The 23,696-nt window shown below is 38.7% G+C and overlaps 1 protein-coding gene across 15 annotated transcripts in view; it reads right to left on the minus strand.

Annotated features, from left to right (window-relative positions):
• The window catches only part of Lrrc7 (leucine rich repeat containing 7), a 477,706-nt gene that overhangs the window by 332,414 nt on the left and 121,596 nt on the right, over positions 1-23,696 (minus strand). For 2 of the 15 annotated variants that reach the window (XM_052730902.1, XM_052730900.1), the window contains exon 3: positions 4,729-4,804. The exons of 12 other annotated variants lie outside the window; for them this stretch is intronic. Coding sequence is in view for 2 of the 3 variants with exons in the window: in XM_052730900.1 (XP_052586860.1) it covers position 4,729 (1 nt within the window). In the remaining variant the exon portion in view is untranslated. The remainder of the gene's footprint in view (positions 1-4,728; positions 4,805-23,696) is intronic. One more of the 15 variants, XM_052730901.1, reaches the window with a different exon arrangement.

The raw sequence follows: 23,696 nt of genomic DNA on the forward strand, positions 1-23,696 counted from the left end.
TAAAGTAATTGTATATATATTTGGCTTAATACAATGGTCTCCAGTTATATAAATTTTCCAGGAAATTACATAATTTAATTCTTTACAGCTGAATAAAACAATCATTTATACAATAAAATAAGCAATACAGTAAGATATTTACTACCCAAAATGTGGACGCTAGAGCACTATGGAATTACTTTCTAAAGTGCTCAAATTGTATAGCCTGTAGATACAAAGTTCACAAGGAAGATAAAATGTGACATTTTCAAAGGAAACAAAAATGGAAAATTTATTGTTGGAACACTAGAGAGGTTCCATCAATCATAAAGAAGATATTACCTGAGATACAGACATTCAGGAAAACATGAAACAGAAAATATAAATAACTGGTGGCTATAAGTAGGCATTGACTATGGGAATGATGGTTGAGATGAGGGTGAGTATGAAGTGATCTTCGGAAAACATGTCTTGATGCAGCAGAAGATGGAGTATTTCTTGAGTCTATCACTATCAGAGAATTGCTAAAAGTCACTGTGTTAAACTGCAACAAATGAAAAACCTAGGTCAATAGGTAGACACAGAAAAAAAAAACTTGAAATAATAAGAATATCAAATTAATAAAAAAATTCTAAAGAATGTAATAAATGAAAGAAATCAAAAGGAACCCACACAGATAGGTTAAAGAGAAAATAAGAAACAACATGGAAAATACAAAGACACATTAGCAAGTAAATTTAAGTGTAAATGAACTATTTATTCCGGTGAAGATAAATGTTGCCAGACTAGAGGATATGCACAGAAAACATAAATACAAGAACAAGCAGGCTGAATTAAGGATGCAAAAAGAAAAACATGCAGATGTTAACTATAGGAAAGCTGGCAGTATTTGAAAAAAGCAGGAAAAAATGGATTTAAAAAAATTTGTTAAAATTTTTTTGTAAAAAATTAAAAAAATTTGTTATTAGTGATAAAAGGCATAATTTGTGAGGTACTCAGCCCATAAGCCATATAACTGTTCATTCTGGCAATGATTTATATGCTTCACATGTGATTTTTTTTATATTCCTTATAACACTTCTGTGAAGGGGCCCCAAAATAGCTTGACCACACAGCAGCCATGACAGGCTTAGGGGCCTAGACACAGCTTCTGTGACAGGCTTACTGGCAGGCAACACCCAGATCCAGGAAAAGCTTTAAGCTGATACCACCCAGGGATCTACCCAGGGGTAAGGAAGTACCTGACATCACAAACATTCCAACCATTAGATAAGTTGGCCAGATGTCCCTGAGTCTAGCGCACATCTATTTTTTGTTTTACAGATACCCCTAGATAATTGTCAGCCAATCAGGGTCCTGGACCCTGGAAATCCCCTCACCCCAACCTCTGCTATGATAAAAACTCTGCCCCACCTGAGTTCAGGGCTCTCTGCTCTCACCGCTGCGTTGGACAGACAGAGGGACCGAGCCCTGGAGCTTGAATAAAGGCTCTTTGCTTTTACATACATGATTCGGTCTCCATGGTGGTCTTTTGGGGGTCTCTGTGATCTGAGCATAACAACTTCAATGTATTTTTTGAAATTTCTACAGTGAGCTCAGATTATTTATATAACCTATTATTTTTGCTTTCGTTAGGAAAAGGAAGAAAGCAGACAAAAGATAAGAGTCATCTTTATCTAAACAAAACATCTATAATAATCTTACCAATTCTGCAGTAATTGCAGCTAGAAAAGTTGCCTACACTGAGAGGTCAGGAGAAGTAGAAATAGAACAAAAGGATTACATAGAAAAGTCTCACAATTTCATATTGTTTTCAGTGGTATTTGCTTATTAAGGATTCAAAAATAGTGAAATTATTCTGAGTCCATTCTCCTCAGGTCAATGACTGAATATTACTTTAAGAATTATGGGAATGACTAAGGGGAAGAGGATTTTGAGGTTTTCATCCACTTGGTAATTCTTAGAAGCACACCTGCTGTGTGGCAGGAAATACTTGGAATTACTGTGAAGCAAACAAAACACTTGCAGCTTCATGTGGGAAATCAGTTGAGATTAACAAATGAAATAATAATAGGCTATGCATATTTGATAGGATTAGCAGACAATAAGGTTTCCTTAAGTAATACTTATTAAATTGAACTAGCTATTTAAATTATGGAAAGTTTTAGAATATTAAAACTGGACTTCCCATGTTAAATCTGAATAAACTCCAATTGGGTCCATACAAGAAGGATCCAGAGCACAAAGGTGCCACATTGGATTAATAGACTATCACTTTCCCACTGTTGGATTGGCTTAATTACTCATTTCAGTTACTGACGAGTCTTTTTCTGCTAGGCACCCCATCCAAGGACTTTCTGGCAGCTTTGAATACTAGTGACTTTTATGCTACTTCTTTGGTTTCAGTTTCCTCTTACTTTATGGTTCACTTCCTTCAAACAGAATCCTGATGATTGGATCTTGAGCCTCAGAACTCCACCTGGGTAATGTTCATCTTTCACTTTGCAACATGTCTTTTGCCTGCTTAAATTCTTGTGGTTTTAAGCATAAACTCTATCTGGGTAATCCAGCCCACAGGCCTGACTCTAGCAAGCTCCCCACGGCTGTTATTCTCAGTTTACTGAGTTTAGAGGCATTAGACTTTACCTTCCTAAACACAGTTGCCATGGTAAGAGTCTCCATGGGAAGTCAGCTGCCCTTTTCTAAATGTTCCGGGTCACAGCTCATCCATTCAAAATTACTGTGGAACCTGGAGTGTGCATGTGCCCCCTGCCCCGATTTTATTTGTTCTTTGAGAATTTCATAGTGTATTTTGATTGTATTCACCTCCCTCCCTCAATCCCCCACAGATGTACTTTCCCTTCCCTCCCTACCCAACTTTGGTATCTTCTTTTTTAAAAAAAAAATCAAGTCTAATTTGTGCTGCCCATGCATTCTTGGATATGTGGCATGGTCTTCTTGTAGTACTTATACAAAGGTATTTATAAGCATGCTTTCACCATTTTCTTCCCTTAAGTATGACGGTTGCCCAGGCGAACTATATAAAAAGACTCTAAATCTTGAAGACATTCCTTCACAGCTCTCCAAATTGTAAGAAATATCGTTTTATGCCAGCCCATCATAAAAATCTCTAAATGTGTAAACAAATGCCTTAAAGGTAAATAATTTACATTATAACAATTTTATTTTTATTTAGTTATTGCTAGGTATGCTTCCTTCCATATCTTGTACTCTCAACGGTATAAATATTTGATAAACTTTATGTATGAATTGTATATCATCCGTAACTTTTCAGTCATATAATTTTTGCAGGATATTGAAAAGGAAGATACTTCTCTTGACTTGTATAATTCTTTAGGAGTCTGTATTGTTGTGTGATATTTTGTGTTCTGACAAATAAAGCTTGCTCGGAGGTTAGAGGGAAGAGCTAGCCACTAGTAAACCATAGAGGTCTGGAGATCTGTACAGAGAGGAGATAGGAAATGACAAGGTGGGGTGGAGACAGGAAATGATAAGCCAGAGAGGAGACAGAATCTCAGCCCTTTTGATTGGATGATCCAGAGAGGTAATAAGCCACTGTTGGCTGCTCCTCTGTTTCTCTGATCTGTCAGGCAAGCTTTATTTATCAGAACACAAACAAAATATCACAAATACTGTATTGCTAAGCCACTCAAATACATCACATATTTTCTATAGTTTCTATCATAGAACTGTCTTCTACTATAGGATTTTAAATATGGAAATACTTATGCTCAATTTCTAATATTTCATAAAACCATAATTCTTATGTACTTTTGTTGGCAAATGTTTTACAATCACAATTAGTACAGAGAAAGACTTAGAACTTGTTGCTCTTATTTTTAAGACTTAAGAACATATGGCACTAATTTTTATCTTGAAATGATAATGTTTGTGTGTTTATGTATCTATATGTGTAAATACTAACACATATAGTTTGTAATTGCAGTAATTTTTATAATTTTACTTGCAGTAAAATATTTGATGCATGTATTTTCTAAAACTCATTTGGCATGAACATTTGATTCTATTATAATTTTCAAGATAAATTAGAGGATATTTGACTTTGACCAATTAAACATGAAGCCAAGAGATTTTCAAAAAATTCTCTTGCTGTTCACTTAATCTTATTTATCCTTTTCTCTCTGTGGAGCCCCCTCCCCTTTCTAATTTATTCATCCACACATTGCATGGTTTTGTCATTGAATTTCTGATTTTCTCTCTTGCAGATAACAGGGTGTTCTGGTAACTACACAGTTACTGCCCTGTGCTTGGGTTTCATTTCATAATACCTTGATGTTTTGAAATACAACCTTCAAAAATGAATGCATAATTACAAAATAATTTCCTCAAATGGTTTTTCACAGGAATTAGTACATTTAGGTCATGGTTGAGTATGTCATCAGAAACTGGGAGATCCATATAACTTTTTTTATGACTGAATAAGTGTTGAATTGGGAATATAAAAGTAAGGCGTGGGGTAAGATACAGTACTTAATCTCACATTTATGTTAAAAATAAATTCATTATTACTGACTGAAAATGAGTTTCCAGAAACCCACGATGGCCATTATTCTTCCTAATTATTTTTCTGGTGTAGTAGAGCTTAGCACAAATATTGCTAAGTATCTCTTTAAAGTTGCAAGACTATTTGGTCACCATAGTGTTAAAAATCCCAAGAACATGACTGAACCCTGTACACTTAGGCAAAGGAAGTATCATAGTATCTACTTGCTAGTCACTCCTGTCTCTGAAGACGTCTAGGCTGTGGGCACTTTGACTTGCATTCTTTTCATGTGGCGGGCTCCTTAAAAAAAAAGAAAATTTAAACAATTTTAATTAACTATTCTTACGAATTAACAAATGCATCTAAATGAACATAGTAAGCAAGAACAGAGTAGCTGCCAGTTGCTGCATATCCTATCAGCGTCATTCCCCAAACACCATCCAAACATTTGAGCTGCGGCTGTGCAAATCCAGTGTGTGACAGAATCTCCCCCTTTAAAGTGACAGTTTATCCACCTGAGAAGACTGCATATACCATAATATTCCCTTTGCTGCTTTAATGCTTCACTAACAGAATGATGAGTGAAAAGTGTGCTTTCCTTTATTTTGGAAATTATACAAATATAATTTCTTTAAGAGTATCATACAATTTGTTTCTTATAGATCAGAGGAACTTCCAATAATCCATTTGAATGAAGGTCTATGTTCTCACTACTATAAACACTGAATTAGTAATTTCCAGTGATCTTGAAATAAGTAATCTGCTCTTATGTGGTCAGTTCCCATGAAGAAGTGGCTATGACTGATGTCTTCAGTGTATCATTCATAATGAAAAAAAAAACAGAGCCTAACATATTCCTATGCATTTGTAATAATCAAATCTTGAAGAGTAGTTTCCATGGGGTGAATAAAGTTATATATATTCATTTTGCGTAAGGATTTGACTTTTATATGTGTCCAACCCATGGTTGACACAGGAAATAAAGAAAAATGTACTTTAAAATTATTAGGCTAAATAGTCTCTATATAAAGTCTTTTCATTTATAACTTATATGGGACAATCTCTAGGCAATTATTAAATTATCCAGGTTATACATATCCACCACTTACTGTAGAACTGAGAAATATCTAGATCAAGCAGAGTTAGACAGGGCTGTAGGGTTTTATGGCGCTCAAGAAGATTCTACTGTTATTTTCACTTAGTTAATATTCCAATCAAATCTTTAAGAAGTAGGATAAAGATATGAAGGAAATAGTCAAGATGTACTTAATTATGCCAACTGTGTACAGAAGAACTAAGGTACTAAGGGCTCATCTTCAGGGAGAACTCTAAAGTATGTTTTGGAAAATTAAAAACATACTAACAGTGTATAAATAGCAATTAAAATGATGAAGATTTTGTTCATTTAATTGGTGCAATTATTTATTTGTTTGAAATGCTCAGTCCTAAATGAATTAAAGCTTAGAAAATGATGTTTTTAGGCTCAAGTAGTTTCTGATTACATATACATTGTTAAAGTGAAATACAATGCATCTGTTAGACTAAACACACACAAAAAAACAGCAACAAAAGATGAGAGAGGAATTAGAGTTATATGGCTTAACATCTTTATAGACTTGTCATTGTGTCAGAGAAAAAAAATTCAGGTTCCCTTTCATGACACACAAATACTGACACAGCACCAGGGTTTTGTTACACAGAAATGAAGACAGGATTCTATTTCTCTACCCAGCCCTTTATTTTGCCCAATTTTTCATCCTCTTCAGATATCTGCAGGTCACTTTGCACAATACACATCAAAGTTTCTCTTTGGAATCCATGAGCTTCCTCTCTTGGGTCTGTTTTGGTTCCCAAGTAAATGTTCTATGGGTCCTTTGGTTCTTCAAACTCTGGATCCCTCAGATTACCAGATTTACATCTTGTAATCAAACAACCTGCTACTTCCTTCCTCTAGATTGCTCTCTCTGACCTACCTTCAGAGTTCTATTTAAGACCATGTATTGAAGAATCTATGTACTCTGTACACTGGTTATTTATTTATTTATGGTTGAAGCATTTCTGTTTTCATGAGAATTTCTTTTAAAGAGGTATTAGGCTTTTCTGGGAAAGCTTTTCAATAAGTTTTTCCTTTAAAAGGGGAGTAGAAACTCAGAGCAGCAGTGTGTGTTTGTGGACCATCTTCTCCTTGGGAGAGGAAGGTTGGTATTGTAGTTTGGATCTTGACTCTTCCTCAAAAGCCATGTTTAAGTCTTGGTCACCTGCCACTGGAACTATTGGGAGGTGAAGGAACTTCTTACATGTTGGGTCTAGCTGAGGCAAATTAGGCCACTGGGAATTGATTCTGACAGGATTCTAGCATTCTGGCTCTCTCTTCTCTTTTCATTTCCTGGCCATCATAAAATGAACAGCTTTATTTCACTATGCACTGTATCACAATGCTTGGTCTCATAACAGGCCCCAAACAACAAAACTAACTGGCCATGAGATGAAACTAACAGCCCAGATAAGCTTTTTCTGCAAATCATTTGATGATCTCAGGTATTTTGTCACAGCAACAGACAGCTGACTTCCTGTTGGGAAGCAAGGTGACCTGCTTATAACAAGGCTGTGGCTCCTCTTTATAACTTCTCTATATATTTTCCTGCATGCCATTTCTAAAAAATATATTGTTATGAAGATGTTGGCTGACCATTATGCTTGACAAAGTAGACAGTCCTAGGAACTAGCAAGATTACTGAGTAGTGTGTTCCAGCACATGAACTGTTATGATTAACATCTTGTAGTGGGAATGCTTTTTGAGGAGTAAAATGCTGTATTAGCATTTAATTTAATAATTCCATAGAACTGAAGACCCTGTGATAAGTTTTATACTAGATCCCATGCAGATTCCAAATGTGTCCAATTTTAATTAGCAAGATTTGGCAGGACTGAGCAGTAACATAGCTGATGTCACTGAAATGGCCATTCTACAGTCACCTAAGGGCTGTTAATGCAGCTTAGGTCTGCAGATTAGAACACAGGAGTTAGCTACTTTAATTTTGTTTCCTACAAAATGGCAACAATATTTGAACTTTACTATCTGTTTACATTTAGTAATATGAGTTGTTAAAGTCTAAGCAATCGTTTTTTATCTTACTATGACAAATAAAATTGTGTCAAAATACACTATTCTACTACCAAAAAGTAACATTTTATTTTTGGAAGCTATTTTGCTCTTTTGAGGGTCTTTCTATGTAGCTCAGGTTGGCCTCTAATAGATGAGAATCCTTATGCCTAAGTCCCTTATCCTCTCAAGAGTTGAGATTCCAAGCATGAACCCCTGGATTGTTATCATTTTTAACATAAAGACTGTCTGCATTTACTCATGCTGATTTACTATTTGCTATGCTGAAGGGAACACATAGCTGAATTTATAGGAATATGTGTTTGAATCCTGTAGGATTTTTAAATCTGAGCAGGCTTGCTTCTGTTTCTCTGAGAACTGGATGTTTGTAATGATTCATGTGATTAGTGGGATACTCACATTTCAAAACAAAAACTAGTAACCACACAAAAAAAACACCCTTTCTGTAATAATAGACTCCAGTATACCAACATTCATGGGTCCCCTCCTTTAAATAAAATAAAATGCTCTAAGGTGTGTAAATAAGTGGTAATTTTCTACTGTTCTCCCAGTCCCAGTTGGTGCATGGTATTCTTGGCTGAGTGCCTGAGCCTGGGGTGGGAGTCTGTTTCAGAGACTTCCTGAGAGAGCTTACACATGGATGTATTGTTTGAAAACCTTTTAGAAGGCTCCTTGCCTTGGGCTATACTTCCTTTTGAGGCAATCCCATTTTTGTTTTCTTAGTTAACGTTCTAGAAATCAAACCATGTCCCTGGAGGTCACAGCCATGTGTAAACCATGGCAGTGAAGAAGTATACACACTGTAGTATTTGGATATAGTTCTCTGGAGTGCCCTTCCAATCACACTTGCCCGTAGTTTGACCTGTATTTCTGACAAACTACTCAAAAGTAGAAAGCACATGTTAAAAATCCTCTGGGCACAAGTTCCTACTTAACACATGATCTCCCAGGTGCAAAGCCTTGTTCAGTTATACTTTTAATCAACCTGTCTGGTCTGACTGCAATATTTAACATACATTGCTGTAGGCTTTAGTGTGAGTGTAGAGAAATAGTCCAGACCTGGATGCCAAGCCCTACAACCTGCCACTCATTAATGTTATACTTAAATATGATTCTTCATTGCAAAAACTGAAGCAATCATTAAAATCATCCTTTGAAATCCATAGGGTAGAGGGAATCTGCCTGATAATTGCAAAGCTTAAGATTGAGGACCCAAAATGATAAATGCTTAAATGAAAAGTCCAGAGAATCTGAAATGTCAAGTATGCTTTGAAACAAGTATTGATTTGTCTGAAAGTTTTAAGTTAGTGTCACGATCAATGCTTTCTTATGATTTCTGTGACATGATTACTAATTGTCATTGATTATTTAATGCTGATAATATCCTGGGAGCTGAGGAAGAACAAATACTACATAGCACTGAAATCTGATGAGTGTTGTGGGATATTTTGATCATCCTACAGTATTCTGAGACTGTTAAATAAACAACAGTTAAATGAAGTTTACCCTGAATCAGGGGGGCAGAGCCAGTGATTAACTGACTAGACTCAGCCATAGAGAAGCTGGCAATTTGGAAGCTTTTATTTTTAAAATTTTAGAGCATTTTATTTTCAGCTGGTGAAGCATAAGCCAATTATGAGCCTGAAGAACCTGCTTCAATCCACTGGTGCTCCTTCTACCTATGGCAAGCCTCAGCTGTGGATTCCATTGAAAAATTGATTATGGAACAAAGATATGGTGGATCTGAGCTGGAGGCCAATGTGAGTAGTGTGTCATCATCCTGGGAAATACACTTTTGATCTGACACTGAGGTATTAAAGCTGTTCATTATACAGTGATAAAGTTGTGCAAGAACTATAAAAGTGTCTTCCAAATTCTGGAAAAGCTTGGAAATTAAAAACTGAAATTATGAAGAAAACTATCTTTTAGGAATAAATTGGAGTTTAATATGAGAAAAATGTATAAATGGTATTATATGTATCAGTAACACTCAAAAGAATTTGACCTATTAGTATATGAGGACACATGATTCCAATAAAGTGAGAAATGAATTACTCTATTATGATTAATAAAAATACATAGGAGAATTCTATTCTGAGGATTAGTAATGGTTCATAATGTTTAAGAAAACTTTGGCTTTCTATACCCACAGATATATAACTGATTAGATATGGGAGTTATTTCAGTCCTTGGGAGTTTTGTTTATTATATCAGGGCTTGAAATGTACAATAGATACATAAAAGCAAGTGTATTATAGTTATGAATAAAAGAAAATACTTTTAAAATGGAACAAAGCCTATAACCAAGTCTTGAAGTGATTATTTAACTGTGACAGATTTATAAACACAATAATTTTGTGTTCAATTAAAAATATTCAAAAAACTAGATTTAATTTAAAAATTTTAAACTTTCAAAAATAAAAATTTCCATTAGATCTGAGGTTTTTCCTAGGTGTAAAAGTCATTCTAGAACACTAGAAATTCAGAGCAAAGGTCATGGCAACACAGTGACATGGTTCACTTTTTATAGATAGGAAAATGAAGGCTCATGTTGCCAGAGCCAAACTCGAGGGAATTTAATCAATTTGGTAATTCTATAATTTATTAGTGGACTTTCCAATGTTTTGTAAGATGTATTCTTTCTCTTTGGGTTTTAAAAATCAATGTACAGAACAATGTACAAAAACAAAGATGGTGGCAGACACTAGCACCTTCGACTACCCACCAAGCGTCTGAGATCTGAGAGACCAAGAGTCTGAGAGAGTCTAAAGAGTCAGAGAGACCCATGGAGGCTCCCAGGGAATGACATAATGGCGGAAAAAGTGTCTGGGGGGGACTGCAATAGCTCTAGAACAGCTGAAAAAAATGGCAAGTCTTACAGGAAGATGCTTTTTATATGTGGACTTGCAAAATTGGAAGGGATGATGGAAGAACAGAACCACAAGCATACCCTTTGCTGCTGCATCTCAGCCACCAGGCTACAAGCACAAAAGTCATTCCTGATGAGCCCTGGGGTTGCCAGCACCAACTACAAGGAGATGTGTGACTCCCTGGAGGTCCTGCAGAAACAGGTCATTGCTGAATAGGACTTGGCCCAGGCCCCCTCACTGGATTCAGGCCTGTTGCCCACTTGCCCTGCTGGGAGGTGGAAAGTGTAAGGCAGTAGCAATGCCCACAGCCTACAGGCATAGGAGTCATGGTGTCTGTACTGAGGAAAGGGTGGTGTGCAGGGACAGGGTGGTGTGCATTGACCTGGAGCTCCCACAGAGACATGTCTGTTGCTGAGTAGGGCTGACCCTAGGCCCCACTGGCTGGCCACCAACATGGAGCTGCTGTGGCTACTTGTCCTCCTGGAAGACAAAGAGTGCATGGCAGCAGTGTGCAGACTACAACCACAAAGGTCGAGCCAAGTGAGTCTCATGGCAGCAGACATCAAGGGCAGGGAGGTGTGCAGCAGCCAGGAGTTAGCACAAAGCCTGCCACCAAACACCCTGCCTAGCTGCAACATCACCCTGGCTCTAGACAACAGCAGCATATCTGAGATGAGTCTCAGTAATAGTCCGGTATTTATGGGTGCTTCAGAAACCAGATACCTTGAACCAGAGCAACAACTCCTTGCAATGAATATTTGCATACAAAACTGTCTGGCTTATACATATATTGACATGCTGCAGTTTCCAATGCCAATACAATGAATGAATATTTGATGCAGATGTGGGAAAGATGGACGGATGTAGCTAATGGTGAGTGAGTGGTAGAGAGAGGTGGAACTAGATATGTAACTGAGGTGATAAATATGAGAGAAACCTGCAGTGGATGGGGCAACATGTTGAGTAGGGCCAACAAGGTGGTATGCATATGCCTGAAGCTTGCACTCTGACTCAGCACCCCTCACCCCCAACACATGCTGCCACTGAAGGCCATGTATGTGTCTGTGGTCCTACTGCAACCAGAGTCTGGGTTGATGTCTGTGGCATTTGTTACCAACAAAAGCCATGTGGATGTCTGTGGTCTGTGCTGCAGTCTGAAGCCATGTTGATGTCTGTGGGCTGTGCTGCCATCAAGGGCCATGTCTGGGTCCATAGTCCTACTGTTGCTGGGTTCTGCGTTGATGTCTGTGGCCCATGTTGCCACGGAGGGTCATGTGGATATCCTTGGTCTGTGCTGCCACTGAGGGCTATGAGATAGTGTCCTTGGCCTGTGCAGCAGCAGAGGGCTGTGCCAATATTTGTGATCTGTGCTGACACTGGAGACCATGCTGAGGTCCATGTCCATGGTAAGTCCTGATGCTAGAGACCATATGGCTGTCTGCCAGAAACCATGTGTAAGGGCAAATAAGCTGCTTCTGCCACATGGTATTGACTGCAGACTCACAATTAAGAAAGAGGGACATAGAAGGCTTCTGTGACAACTCCTACCCTCTACCTTCCCTAGGCCCCAAAAAGTGACAACCTCTCCACAATTGAAGACTTCTGGTGGGAGTGTAGGTGGGGAAGGACTCAATTTTCTTTAAGGGGCTGGCTGGCCACCAAGAGTTTGACCATGCTCCAGTGATTATATGGGTAACATAACATAAATTGGACTTATTTTTTTTCTCCTTCTTTGCAGGGTGGGTGTGAGGGTGGAACCTCACAAAGTTGTAGGGTTAGAACTGTGAGGACTGGGAAGTAAGTATAATCAGGGATCATGACATGAAATTCCCAAATAATCAATAAAAACATTGTGAAAAAAATCAATGTACATTTGTTTTCAAAAGTTCTACAGCTAAGAGGGTAGACCTTGGCTGTAATGGTCTGAATGAGTTTTTTTGTTTGTTTGTTTGTTTTTGTTTGTTTTGTTTTTAGTTTTTTGAGACAGGATTTCTCTGTGTGTATTCTTGACTGTCCTAGAACTTACTCTGTAGACCAGGCTGGCCTTGAACTCATAGAGATCTGCCTGCCTCTGCCTCCCTGGTGCTGGCATTAAAGGTATGTGCTATTACTGTCCAACTGGCTGGTGGTCTGAATGAGAATAGGCTAATAGGTTTTTATATTTGAGTACTTGGTCCCCAGTTAGTGGAACTGTTTAGAAAGGATTAAGTGAAGTAGCCTTGTTGGAGGAGGTGTGCCTTTGAAGGTAGGTTTTCTCTCCTACTTTTAGTTAAGGGTGTAGGCTCTCAGATGCTGCTCCAGTGACTTTCCTTCCTGCCTGCTGCCATCCTCCCCACCGTGATGGTCATGAACTCTAATCCTCTGGAATTGGAAGTCCCAATGAACTTTTTATTCTCAAAGTTGCCTTGGTCATGGTGTCTTCACAGCAATAGAAAAGTAACCATTCAACAGTTGTAATCCAAGAAATCGGGAGGAGCACAGTTTTCAAAGCCATTCCAACTACGCAGTAAAACTGCCTCCAAAATACAGAAATGTCTTCTAATAACTAAGCACAAATTTTTAAGTGAGAGGAAGGCTAATAAGTCTCTAGGAGGGAAAGAATCTTAGAAAACTCAGAAAGTTTCAAGACTCATGAGGACCATCACCAAGATTAGGTAAGCAATAAACAATTACTGGTAGAGGAAACTCTTGGGTGGAGCTGCATACAAGTTGTGCAGGGAGCTCCAGGGATGCAGCTTTCGTGAGTCATCACCCATGGTGGAGTGGGGGTTTTCCAGGATGCAGGCTCCTGTAAATAATCTTTTACTAATGCTCTCCAATCAGCTCATTGGGTCATCAAGCTAGATTTGGGTAGAGTTATTTCTGTGGTCTTTATGGTTCCTTGACTGGAGTGAATTTGTTCATGTCCCCAAGATAAAGTCACACAATTCTGTTCTTGCTAGAGTAGAAGAAACTTGGTCATTGGTTAATGTTTCTTTTGAAAATTCTTTCCTTCCCAGCCAAATTATATTTTCCTTAAGAAGAGATTTAGTTGACACAAAATGCTAAAAAAAAAAGAAAAAATAAAAAACGTACATGCCTACTAAGTGCTCAGTAACTGATCATTGAGCTAACAAAGAATATGTACACAATGTAAGCATTTACTTTATTATTTTATTGTTTCCCCCAACCTAACCTTCAGAAAAGAATTTGAAACACAACTAAAGGGCGATGTAAACTAGTATTTGATAAAGAAAATATAATCATGAGAAGCAAAAGGAAAGGAGATTGCAAAACATTATTTAAGACTAAGAGACTTATTATAACTTAATATTGAGTGAAAATGAGGGACAGTCAATGAGGGAAAATAAATTGTGAACATCTCTGTTATAAGTGAGCACATCTATTCAATAATTAAAAGGTGTTTGTTCTGTTTATTTATGCATCTTGTAACCTGATGATAGGGATTCACAATACGCCCCCATGGCTGCACATGCCCGGCGGACCTAGACACTTCCACCTAGCCATTTCCGGGTCAAAACGTCTCATGTGACCAGGACCCCATGGCTTTGTGCTCATTTGTGGAGTAGCCACATGAACCTGTGTGCCCAGGCGCGGCCCAGCCTTTATAAGCCGGGGCTCCACTCTTTATTCACATGTGTTTTCACAGGCCTGTCACGTCTGTCTCTCTTCCCTATCTTAATAAAACTCTTGTTAGTGGATTCTGTTGTGTTTTGTGACATTTCCTCACAGGGTAAGAGTGCCACAAATAACTAACACCTAAAGTACCTATAAGCAAGAGCTTTGAACAAAGTTTTTCTTCCAGAAATGAATAAAAAAACATTTACATAAAATAATAAGGAATAGTGACTAAAATAAATGTATTTTATGACAAAGATTTACTTTTCTTTGTCTTAAAACATTAGATGATTACTGAGAGTGAAGTGTGTGTGGGTTTTTGTTTTGTTTTGTTTGTTTGTTTGTTTGTTTTTTTGAGACAGGGTTTCTCTGTGTAGCTTTGGAGTCTGTCCTGGAACTCTGTAAACCAGGCTGCTCTTGAACTCACAGAGATCCGCCTACCTCTGCCTCCCAAGTGCTGGAATTAAAGGCATATGCCACCGCCGCCCAGCCGAAGTATGTGTTTTTAACCACTTACAAAAGTAATTCCAGGAGACACTTACTTCTCTAAGAGTGTTCGACAAACCAGGAAAAGATAAAAATAAAATTCATCAAGCAATTAATTAAAAATTAAAAGCTGAACTCTAGGCAGACAGATGAGCAAAGGGGGACAGATACATTATGGGCTACTTAATGAAAGAGTAGATAATATGTAGCACCAGAAATATAAATTATGTCTACTTAATAAACAAAGCATTTGATTCTGGAGGGAGCAATACATTTGGGTGATGGCTACTCATACACCTGCTCACACCCCTTCCTGACTGCAATTGATTTCTTTGTAAATACAAAAAGCCATTAGAGCTACTTAATGCATATTATCCTATGTCAGAGATGCTCTGTATTCCACATCTCATCAGTCAGATCAGCAATATTTTCCCAAATGCCATAACTGTATATTCAACTAAAGATTACTCCCAGTGTTTATATTTTTCTCTCCAGTTTTCTTCTCTGTCATACTAATTTTGCAGCAACCTTCAGTACACATGTGTCTCCCATAGGTCAGTGAGTAACCGATGCTGAGAATCTGTACTTCAGTCTGGATTTGAAGAAACCCAGCTGGGATGGACCTTGAAGCTCTTCTCCTCCCACCAAGGACTATATCCCATGTATTTGAAGGTCCTATTGTTGTAGATATATCAATTGGGGTTGGGCACCCAACCATCCATTGTTCTCTGCATTTTGACCATCTGTGGATATCAGCAATAGTTTCCATCTGCTGCAAAAGTAAGCTTCCTTGATGAAATGTGAGAGCTACACTTATCTCTAGGTATAAGGATACATTTTGGAATGCAGTTCTAAAGTATACTGGTTTAGGAAAGTGGCAGTAGTAAGTTCTATTCTAGAGTCCATGACATTACCAATCACTGACTGGGTTTATAGTACTAGGCTTGATTTCCCACCTGTTGATTCTGCATTAATTCCAATTAGACAACTTTTGGTTACCCCAAAGATATAAGTGATACTATTGTATTTTGGGGTATATTTTGCTATGCTGGTAACTGCTCTGGTCCATAGGGTTTACAGTTGGATGGAACTAGAAAAAAAAAACATCCTGATTAGGTAACCCAGACCCAGAAAGACAGACATGTACTTACCCATAAGTGGATATTATCTGTAAAGGATAACCATGCTATAATTCACAGACTCAGAGAGGCTAGGTAACAAGGAGGTCCCAGGGGGGAATGTATGAATCTCCCTGAGAAGGGGAAATAGAAGAGATCTACTGGATGAACTGGGGGCAGATGGGAATGAGAACATGAGGGATCAGGTTGGGGAGGTGAATGGAGGGGGAGAGTATTGAAAGAGATGAGGGTGCATTTCAGGGTCAGGTAGAAACCTGGTGCAAGTGAAACTCCTATGAATCTACAAGGATGATCCCAGGTAAGATTCCTAGCAATAGTGGATACGTAGCCTCAACTGGCCATCTCCTGTAATTAGATTGGTGACTACCCTAATTGTCATCAGACAGCCTTCATTCAGTAACTAATGGAAACGGATTCAGAGAACCACAGCCAAACACCAGGCTGAGCTTGGGAATCCTGCTGAAGAGAGGGCAGAAGGATTGTAAGAGCCAGAGGGGTCAAGAACTTCACAAAAACACCCACAGAAACAACTAATCTGGCTCATAGGAACTCAAAGAGTCTGATCAACAGCCAGGGAGCCTGCATGGGACCAACCTAGGCACCCCACATATATGTGACAGTTGTGTAGCTTGGTCTACTTGTGGGATTCCTAACAATGAGAACAGGGGCTGTCCCCAAAGCTTTGGCTGGTTCTTGGGAACCTATTTCTCATCCTGGATTGCCTTGCCCTGTCTTAATACACGAGGAGGTGCTTAGTCTTACTGCAACTTGATATGCTATGCTTTGTTGATACCCATCGGAGGCCTCCCTCCCCCTTTATGAACAGAAACAGAGGAGGAGTGGATGGAGGTGTGGAGGTTGGGTAAGGAAATGGGGAGACTAGAGGGAGGGGAAACTGCAGTTAGGATGTAAAATAAGTAAAGAAATTAAATTAAAAAAGAGTTTTTCTACAGGTAGAAAATTATGAAAAAGATAATAGTTTATAAAAAGCTTTAAGCTAACTTTGTGTCCAACACATTCGATGCCAGAGGCTGCCTGGAAGTGGCATCCAGCCAAAGCAGTGTGGGTGCCAGCCAGAGTGTGGCTGAGTGCAGAGCTGTCACATTTGCTCTGCAGTGTGGACATCAAAAGACAGCGGTAAGGATCGATGTGCTCGTGACATGATCTGTGTCATTTCACAGGACCTGACAGACACATGGTGTGCCAAATGTTACAAGTGAAAACACCATGAACTCTGAGCAGAGAGAGGTAACACTATTCAATCTTTGGGTACCTAAGTGAATGGCTCAAAAAGTCACATATATTTTTGTTTTTTTAACTTTATAAGGAAGCATTTGTCTGTGTTCTGTACTACAGATGCCCAGAATTACACAAAATAAAATACAATACCTCGTGTTTGGACATAGGGTATAAAATGTAGTTGAACTTATAAGCATGACTTAAAAATTATTAATGCAAAGATTCTATGAGTTTTATTTGTGTGGGAACAGCATTAATTCAATAATTAAAATATTAGAATGGACTCTTTCCTTCAGCCTGTGTGATACTCCAGGTATCATTTTTTGAATCATTTAACACAAACAGCCTTTGTGTACTAATTTGAAATGAATTAATTTCAATGATCTTAAAATCATCTACTCTGATTTAACAGCAAGGTTTAATTTAATAAACTTAGATATTCCAAAGCATTTCCTGTTTTTCAAGACTATGAATTCACAGGAACACTTACATATTCTAGACTTGAAAACAGTCTTATGCTGGTTAGAGGTTGGGTTGTTAATGTATCCATCAGGAACCACTAAGAGACATGAATTCATAAATATGTAAGTGGCTTAAAATGCCATCTACTTAATGATTTGCCTTTTTTTTCATATGGAAGAGAACAAAAATGGAAGTATGTATTTTTTAAAATGAAGATTCTTCTGTTAGTTATTAATTAATGTATTCAATGGACAGATACTTGCCAAGGTTCTTCACTCACCCAGTCCTGTGCTCCATGATGTTGATAACCATGGAGCCATAGGGGCACCATCCCTGCTTCCCCAGAGAGAAGAGTTAGCACCCTACCATTTTGTTAGGAGTTTTTCTGCTTGAGGCTGTGGTTGTACACTTCAGGAAGCTGACGTACTTAACACACAGTGGTTTCCTAACTGATAATCTTAGTTTCTTATACACAGAATTTAATCTGACAATTCAGAGAGGAAGTTCTTTGAAGCCTAATATTTATCTTTTATCAATCATTTTTAAACCACAAGGACAATCTTATCTATTTCAATTTAGAAAATATCCTGAGCTGAATGCAGATCACCTGATTTTACGGCTACAGATGTAGCAGGTAGAAGCCTGGAGGATAACAGAAATAAAGCTACAGAGGGTAAGGAAACTCTCTGGAAATGTCTGAACTCCTGAAATAGGAAGTTGGTGATTTCAGATCTTTGGGGCCGAATCACAGAAATGGTGTCATTCAAGAGGGACTACATGAACTCCCTCTACTGATTTTCTAGACTTTTCTAGATCTTTGTGTCTTCTGTGACTGTTTTCTTCCCTTCATCCCTTGGCTGGAGTAAAGAAGCCAAAACTAAGATATGGCAATAATTTTTTTCGAGGGCCTTGCTTTGCTCTTCTAGGAAGCAGTGAAACCGACCTCACACACGCAGATGCTTCCCAGGCTTGATTTCCTGTTCACTGCTGTGGGATGAAAGATGCAAAGGTGCCAGGTTAATGTGGTTTCTACTTGGAAACCCACACAAGACTGGACCCATTGTTTCCTCATGGAGAAAAAGAGGAAGGCTATTATCTCCCCTTCCTCCAAGGCAGTTAATCGTTGCCAGAAAGAGACAGAGATTTTTCTTCAGTGGTGTAACCTGTTGTTAGTAGCCCTGCTGTAAGTAACCCTAAATAAACTTATTGGTTCCCCAAACTAGACCCCAGCAAATCCTTTCTTTGGTTTATTGTTGGTGCCCTGTTTAGCTGAATAGAAGTTATTTACTCTCCCTAGGAAGATCACAAAACAGGAAGCCATATCACTATGATGTGAGTTAGCAAAAGGACACTTATGGAATAGTATCACAATATTTACTGCATGCCAGTAATTCTCTACAGGCTTTCTGTGCATGAAACCATATCATCTTTACTATTGTTCCCAATGAGGAAACAACACAGAAAGAGTAAATTGAGTAAACTGCCTGAGTCACAAGACTAGCCATGAGTGAAGCTGTCAATCAAACAGACACCTTGGGCCAGCTTTGTGTTCCAGCTACTGCTGAAGACTGTGGCCCTACACTAGCATCAGAGTAGCACATGAAAGGAGGATTTGTGATGTGCTCTCATGTGAGGACACATTTTACTCCAGAGAAGGATACTATCCCCTCTATCTTTAAGCTTTGGGAGTCAGGTTTCCATAGGACTCCTCAGAAAACTTGTACTATATCTCCTGAACACAAAACCAGAAGACTGGTGCTTGACTCACACTCAGAGAGAAGGAAGCCCCAGGTTACTAGAGTTCCTAGTACTTGTCAATCTTTATGCATGCACAGTTTTTCTAAGCAAGTAGGCATGGGTATCCCTACTCATCAGAAATAGGCCACACCAGAGAGAGAACTCAGCTGGCTCCATGTTTGGTTCTGCAGATACAACTGTCTGGTGAAATAGATGAACCCCCAGAGAATAGCTTGGAGGTTATTCCTCTATTACCAGATGCTGCCTAAGATGTTGCAAGGACCTTTAGAAGGGAGATTGCCACCATAGAGGTCAGATGAGAAGTTCTGCCAGGAAAGGGGTTTAAGGAAAGGCATAGCATGCATTTTTGTGGAGATCACTGAAACAAGTACCCAAGCCGCATCCTCCAATGATAGTTTTTTTTTTTCAGCAATAAATATAAATCTACAAAAGATAATTTTGGTAACTGAATTAATATCTGGTGTTGCTTCGGATGTGTCCAGGGATTTCAGTTTTAGTAAAGTGATTTTAGGGAAGACTGTAACTCATAGAAAGTTTATTTCTGAGCACACTGAGTTATTTAGTCATCAGTATTCTGTCTCTGTTGGTGGAGCTGGGCTGTTCACTGACCTCTTTGGAAGATTTTATTCTGAAAGTGATTTCTGGATCCTTCTAAGGCAAAAACGTTACACTCAGTGTGAATTCCCACCATCCATCAAAGATTAGTGAATTAACATACAAGTAAAAAGTGATGGCCCACGGATCCCACTGTCCTCCCTCATCCCACCCACCCCAGCCCTCTCCCCCAGCCCACCCTCCATTCCCATCTCCTCCAGGACAAGGACTCCCCTGGGGATTCAGCTCAGCCTGGTAGATTCAATCGAGACAGGTCCAGTCCCCTCCTCCCTTTGCCCAGGCTGAGCAAAGTGTCCCTGCATAGGCCCCAGGTTCCAAACAGCCAGCTCATGCACTAAGGACAGGTCCTGGTCCCATTGCCTGGGGGCCTCCCAAACCATGGCTGATATGTAAAATTAAATTAAATTATAAAATAAATTTTAAAAAAAGAACTAGATAACAAGAAGCCTGCTATGGCCATACAGTTTGTAAGAAAAAAAAAGTGATGGCCCATTCTTATGGTGAAGAACATTTGCTTTGTCCTAAGTGGAATTAAAAATGCCAAATCCTTTATTGAAATTATTACATACTCAAGGCGAAGAAGAGAGGAGCAAAAGCCTGTTTGGAGCACATTGACCTTTGAAAAAGACCAAGTAACAGACCTGGAGATGTACAGGGGTGAATGAGATGGTTTCAGCACATAGAAGTGAATGAGACAGTTTCAGTTTTATGTTTGGAACAGAACAGTATAAAATAAAAGTGTTTACTTTGGATGAACAGAGAGATTTCCTTAGGAGAACATTTGCATTTTATAGTCTAGATTAGAAAGCTATGAAATAGAGTAGTAACCTGAAGCTTGCAGAAAAACAGATATTCAAATAAATTGATTAGATCTGGATCTGTGTAATCTAAAACAGAGATGTAGACAGGAGGAAATAGAACTTAGAAAAATCTATAGAAGCTGAGATAGAATTTCAGAGAACAATCTGAAAGGGGTCTCCTAGAGGGACTGTCAAGGAAATTATGATGGTGTGACCACTGATAAAATACTGGAGTGATGAACAGCAGCTAGGGAACTGTAGGTTGAAAAATAGTGGCAGTAAAAATGAGGCCAGAAAATCTGGACATGTTTAAGAGTGGAGAGACAGCAAACCAACAACAACAAGAAAAATTCAGGGTTTTCTTAGGTAGGTTTCAAAATCATTATTTCTATGGATTCCCTAGTTGCCTTGCCTAAGGGAGCACTTGAGAAATTTATGACATTGGGCCAGAAAGACAACATCAGCACCAGAGGTATTTCACAGAAAGAGGAAGGCAGGGCAGTGAGGGGTCCTGTCTGGGCTTGGAATTCACTATTAGTGGGAAGTTTCCTTTGTATGACATTCTCCAACACACAAATGTGGCAAGATTACAGCAGGGAATAGCTTGGAAGACTTAGAATTTAAGTTAACAAGGGCAGTCATTTAAGTCAAATTCAGTTCAGAACCTTGGAAAGAGTGTGGCCAGATGGATGAAGCAAGCAAATGTCTCCTATGAAGATTAATGTGCTAGTGTGACTGAACCAAAGTGCCAGATATTCAGTCGACCTATGTTCTGGATGTTTATGTGAGATTGTTTTGCATATAGTTAACTTATAAATCAGTAGGCTTTATGCAAAAACATATTGAGTTTGTAATATGGGTGGATATGTCAGTTTAAGGCTTTAGCAGGAAAATATTGAGTGTTCCTCTGCTAGTAGACATTGTTTGAACTTGAATTGCAATACTGGGTTTCAAGCCTGCCAGCTTACTGTGCCTGGCAACATCCACAATGAGGTGAGCCAATCCCTGAAAATAAATTTCTATATATACACATCCTGTCTGTTCACTTTCTCTTTAGAATCCTATGTGTCAGATAGATAATGAAGATACATACATATATAAGTGTATTATAAATATCACATGAGAAATAATTATACTAAAACTATTATCTATCTAAAAATCTTGAAATTTTCATGGCAACCTCATCTTGAAGCATAACAAAGAGTGATGAAATATTGCTTGTTTATTTTACTTCTGAAAAAAGATGCAACAGAACCAAATTCCATTACTGAAGGAAAGCAGGTTTCTTGAAGGAGTATCCCTATTCCCTACTAGGTCCTCTGGGCACACATTCTGAAATAGGGACAGCAGCCTAAGGTCAGGGTCTTGGTGAGGTTGATTCTTCCCATGAAGATAAGAATGGCAGGAGCTGAGTGGACCTGAGTTCTACAGCAAGGCAGATGACAGAGGACACTGGGGCTCAAGGATCAGAGGCACTGGCCCTCCAGACTTTGGAGATAAATAAATATTCAGAACGTACATTTTCTCAGCAAGTAAAGGAGAATTTTAATGTTTTGAAAACATGACATGGAACAGAAAAACATTGAAAACAAGCTCTGATGACCTGAGTGTCCAGTATTGCAAGTTTCTAAACTCTGCATAAAACACAAATGTACCTCAACCTCTCCAAAACAGAACCAGTGTTTTAGGAAACTCTTTCCCCATATGTTGCAAACAATCTCTGAGTGGAAAGTTCTTCTAGTTGAGTGTACACACACAACTCACAGATTCTCAACAGTCTGTAGACATCATCCTTTCTCCAGGCACCTCAGTCTGCCTCATTGACATTGCTTTCACTTTTACATCTTGTGACTTTACTCCATTTTCTTCACAGTATGAATTATCTATGAATGTGTCATGTCTTACTTTGTTTTATGTCTGTTTTCTCCAACTCCAACAAGAACAGCAGTATTTGTCTACTTGGGCTCTCTGTTTTTGTTCATTGTGTATCAATCATTATTTTATAAAAAAGTAGGACTAATAGAATATATAATATATTAGTATATATAAATATAGTGATATTTTATTTGTATTAAAATGTTATTTGTATGTTAATAAATAAAGTTGCCCGGGGGTCAGAGCTATTAGCAAGCCATAGGAAAGCAGGGCAGTGGTACCATACGCTTGTAATTCCAGCACTTGGTAGGCAGAGCTGGGTAAGTCTCTGTGTGTTCAGGATACAGCCATTATTGGATACACATGCCTTTAATCTTAATACCAATCATGGAAAACCTGGAGGCCTATACAGACAGGCCATGAGGAGGCGGTCATGTGGTTGGGTTTACAACCAATGAGAAGGCATATCAGGAACTCTATATAAAGACTTTAACACAGGGGTAGCTCTGGTTCGGAGAGGTAGGACTACCGCAGGAGGAAGGGTAAGGTTTTAGCTCTTAGCTCTGACCTCTTGGCTTTCTTCTTTGCATTGGTTCTGTGTTTCTTATTTAATAAGAAGGTTGGATACATCTACATTTGACGCCCAACGTGACAAGAATTCATTAAAAACCGCTTGGCTTGGCTTGGCGGCAGGTCCGGTTTCCGGCCTGGGCGGCCCGGCTGCCTAGCTTGGGCCCAGGCCTGACTGACCCGCAGCTGGAGCTACTTGCAACTGCTACAAACAACTCAGGCCTGCCCTGCTGAACAGGGCCCCTGCCTGTAAAGCCAAGGCTTGACTCTGCTCAAGCGGCTAAGCTCTCTCTCTCTCTCTCTCTCTCTCTCTCTCTCTCTCTCTCGCTGGATTCACACCTCGAACACCAGGTGGCTGTGAAATTCCCTGGGATTCTACTGTTCTACCCAGACTTGGTAAGTCAATTAACATATCTATTTAAAAGAGAATTTTTTTCTACATTAAAAAAAATGGGCTTTATGTGTATATTGGAAGAAAATTGGGCTTTGTTTGAAATTTTAGGCACTCTGACAATGGAACAACTATATGAAAAGATTAATATTGATCGAATTATTCAGTTTATTACTTTTCTTATCCTCATTTTACTATTTAAAAAGATCGTCAACTTAAGTGCCAGGATAACAGTCTTAGAAAAA

The sequence above is a fragment of the Peromyscus californicus genome, unplaced genomic scaffold, assembly GCF_007827085.1.
Source record: "Peromyscus californicus insignis strain IS unplaced genomic scaffold, ASM782708v3 Scaffold_9__1_contigs__length_137607984, whole genome shotgun sequence".
NCBI classification, from domain to species: Eukaryota; Metazoa; Chordata; class Mammalia; order Rodentia; family Cricetidae; genus Peromyscus; species Peromyscus californicus.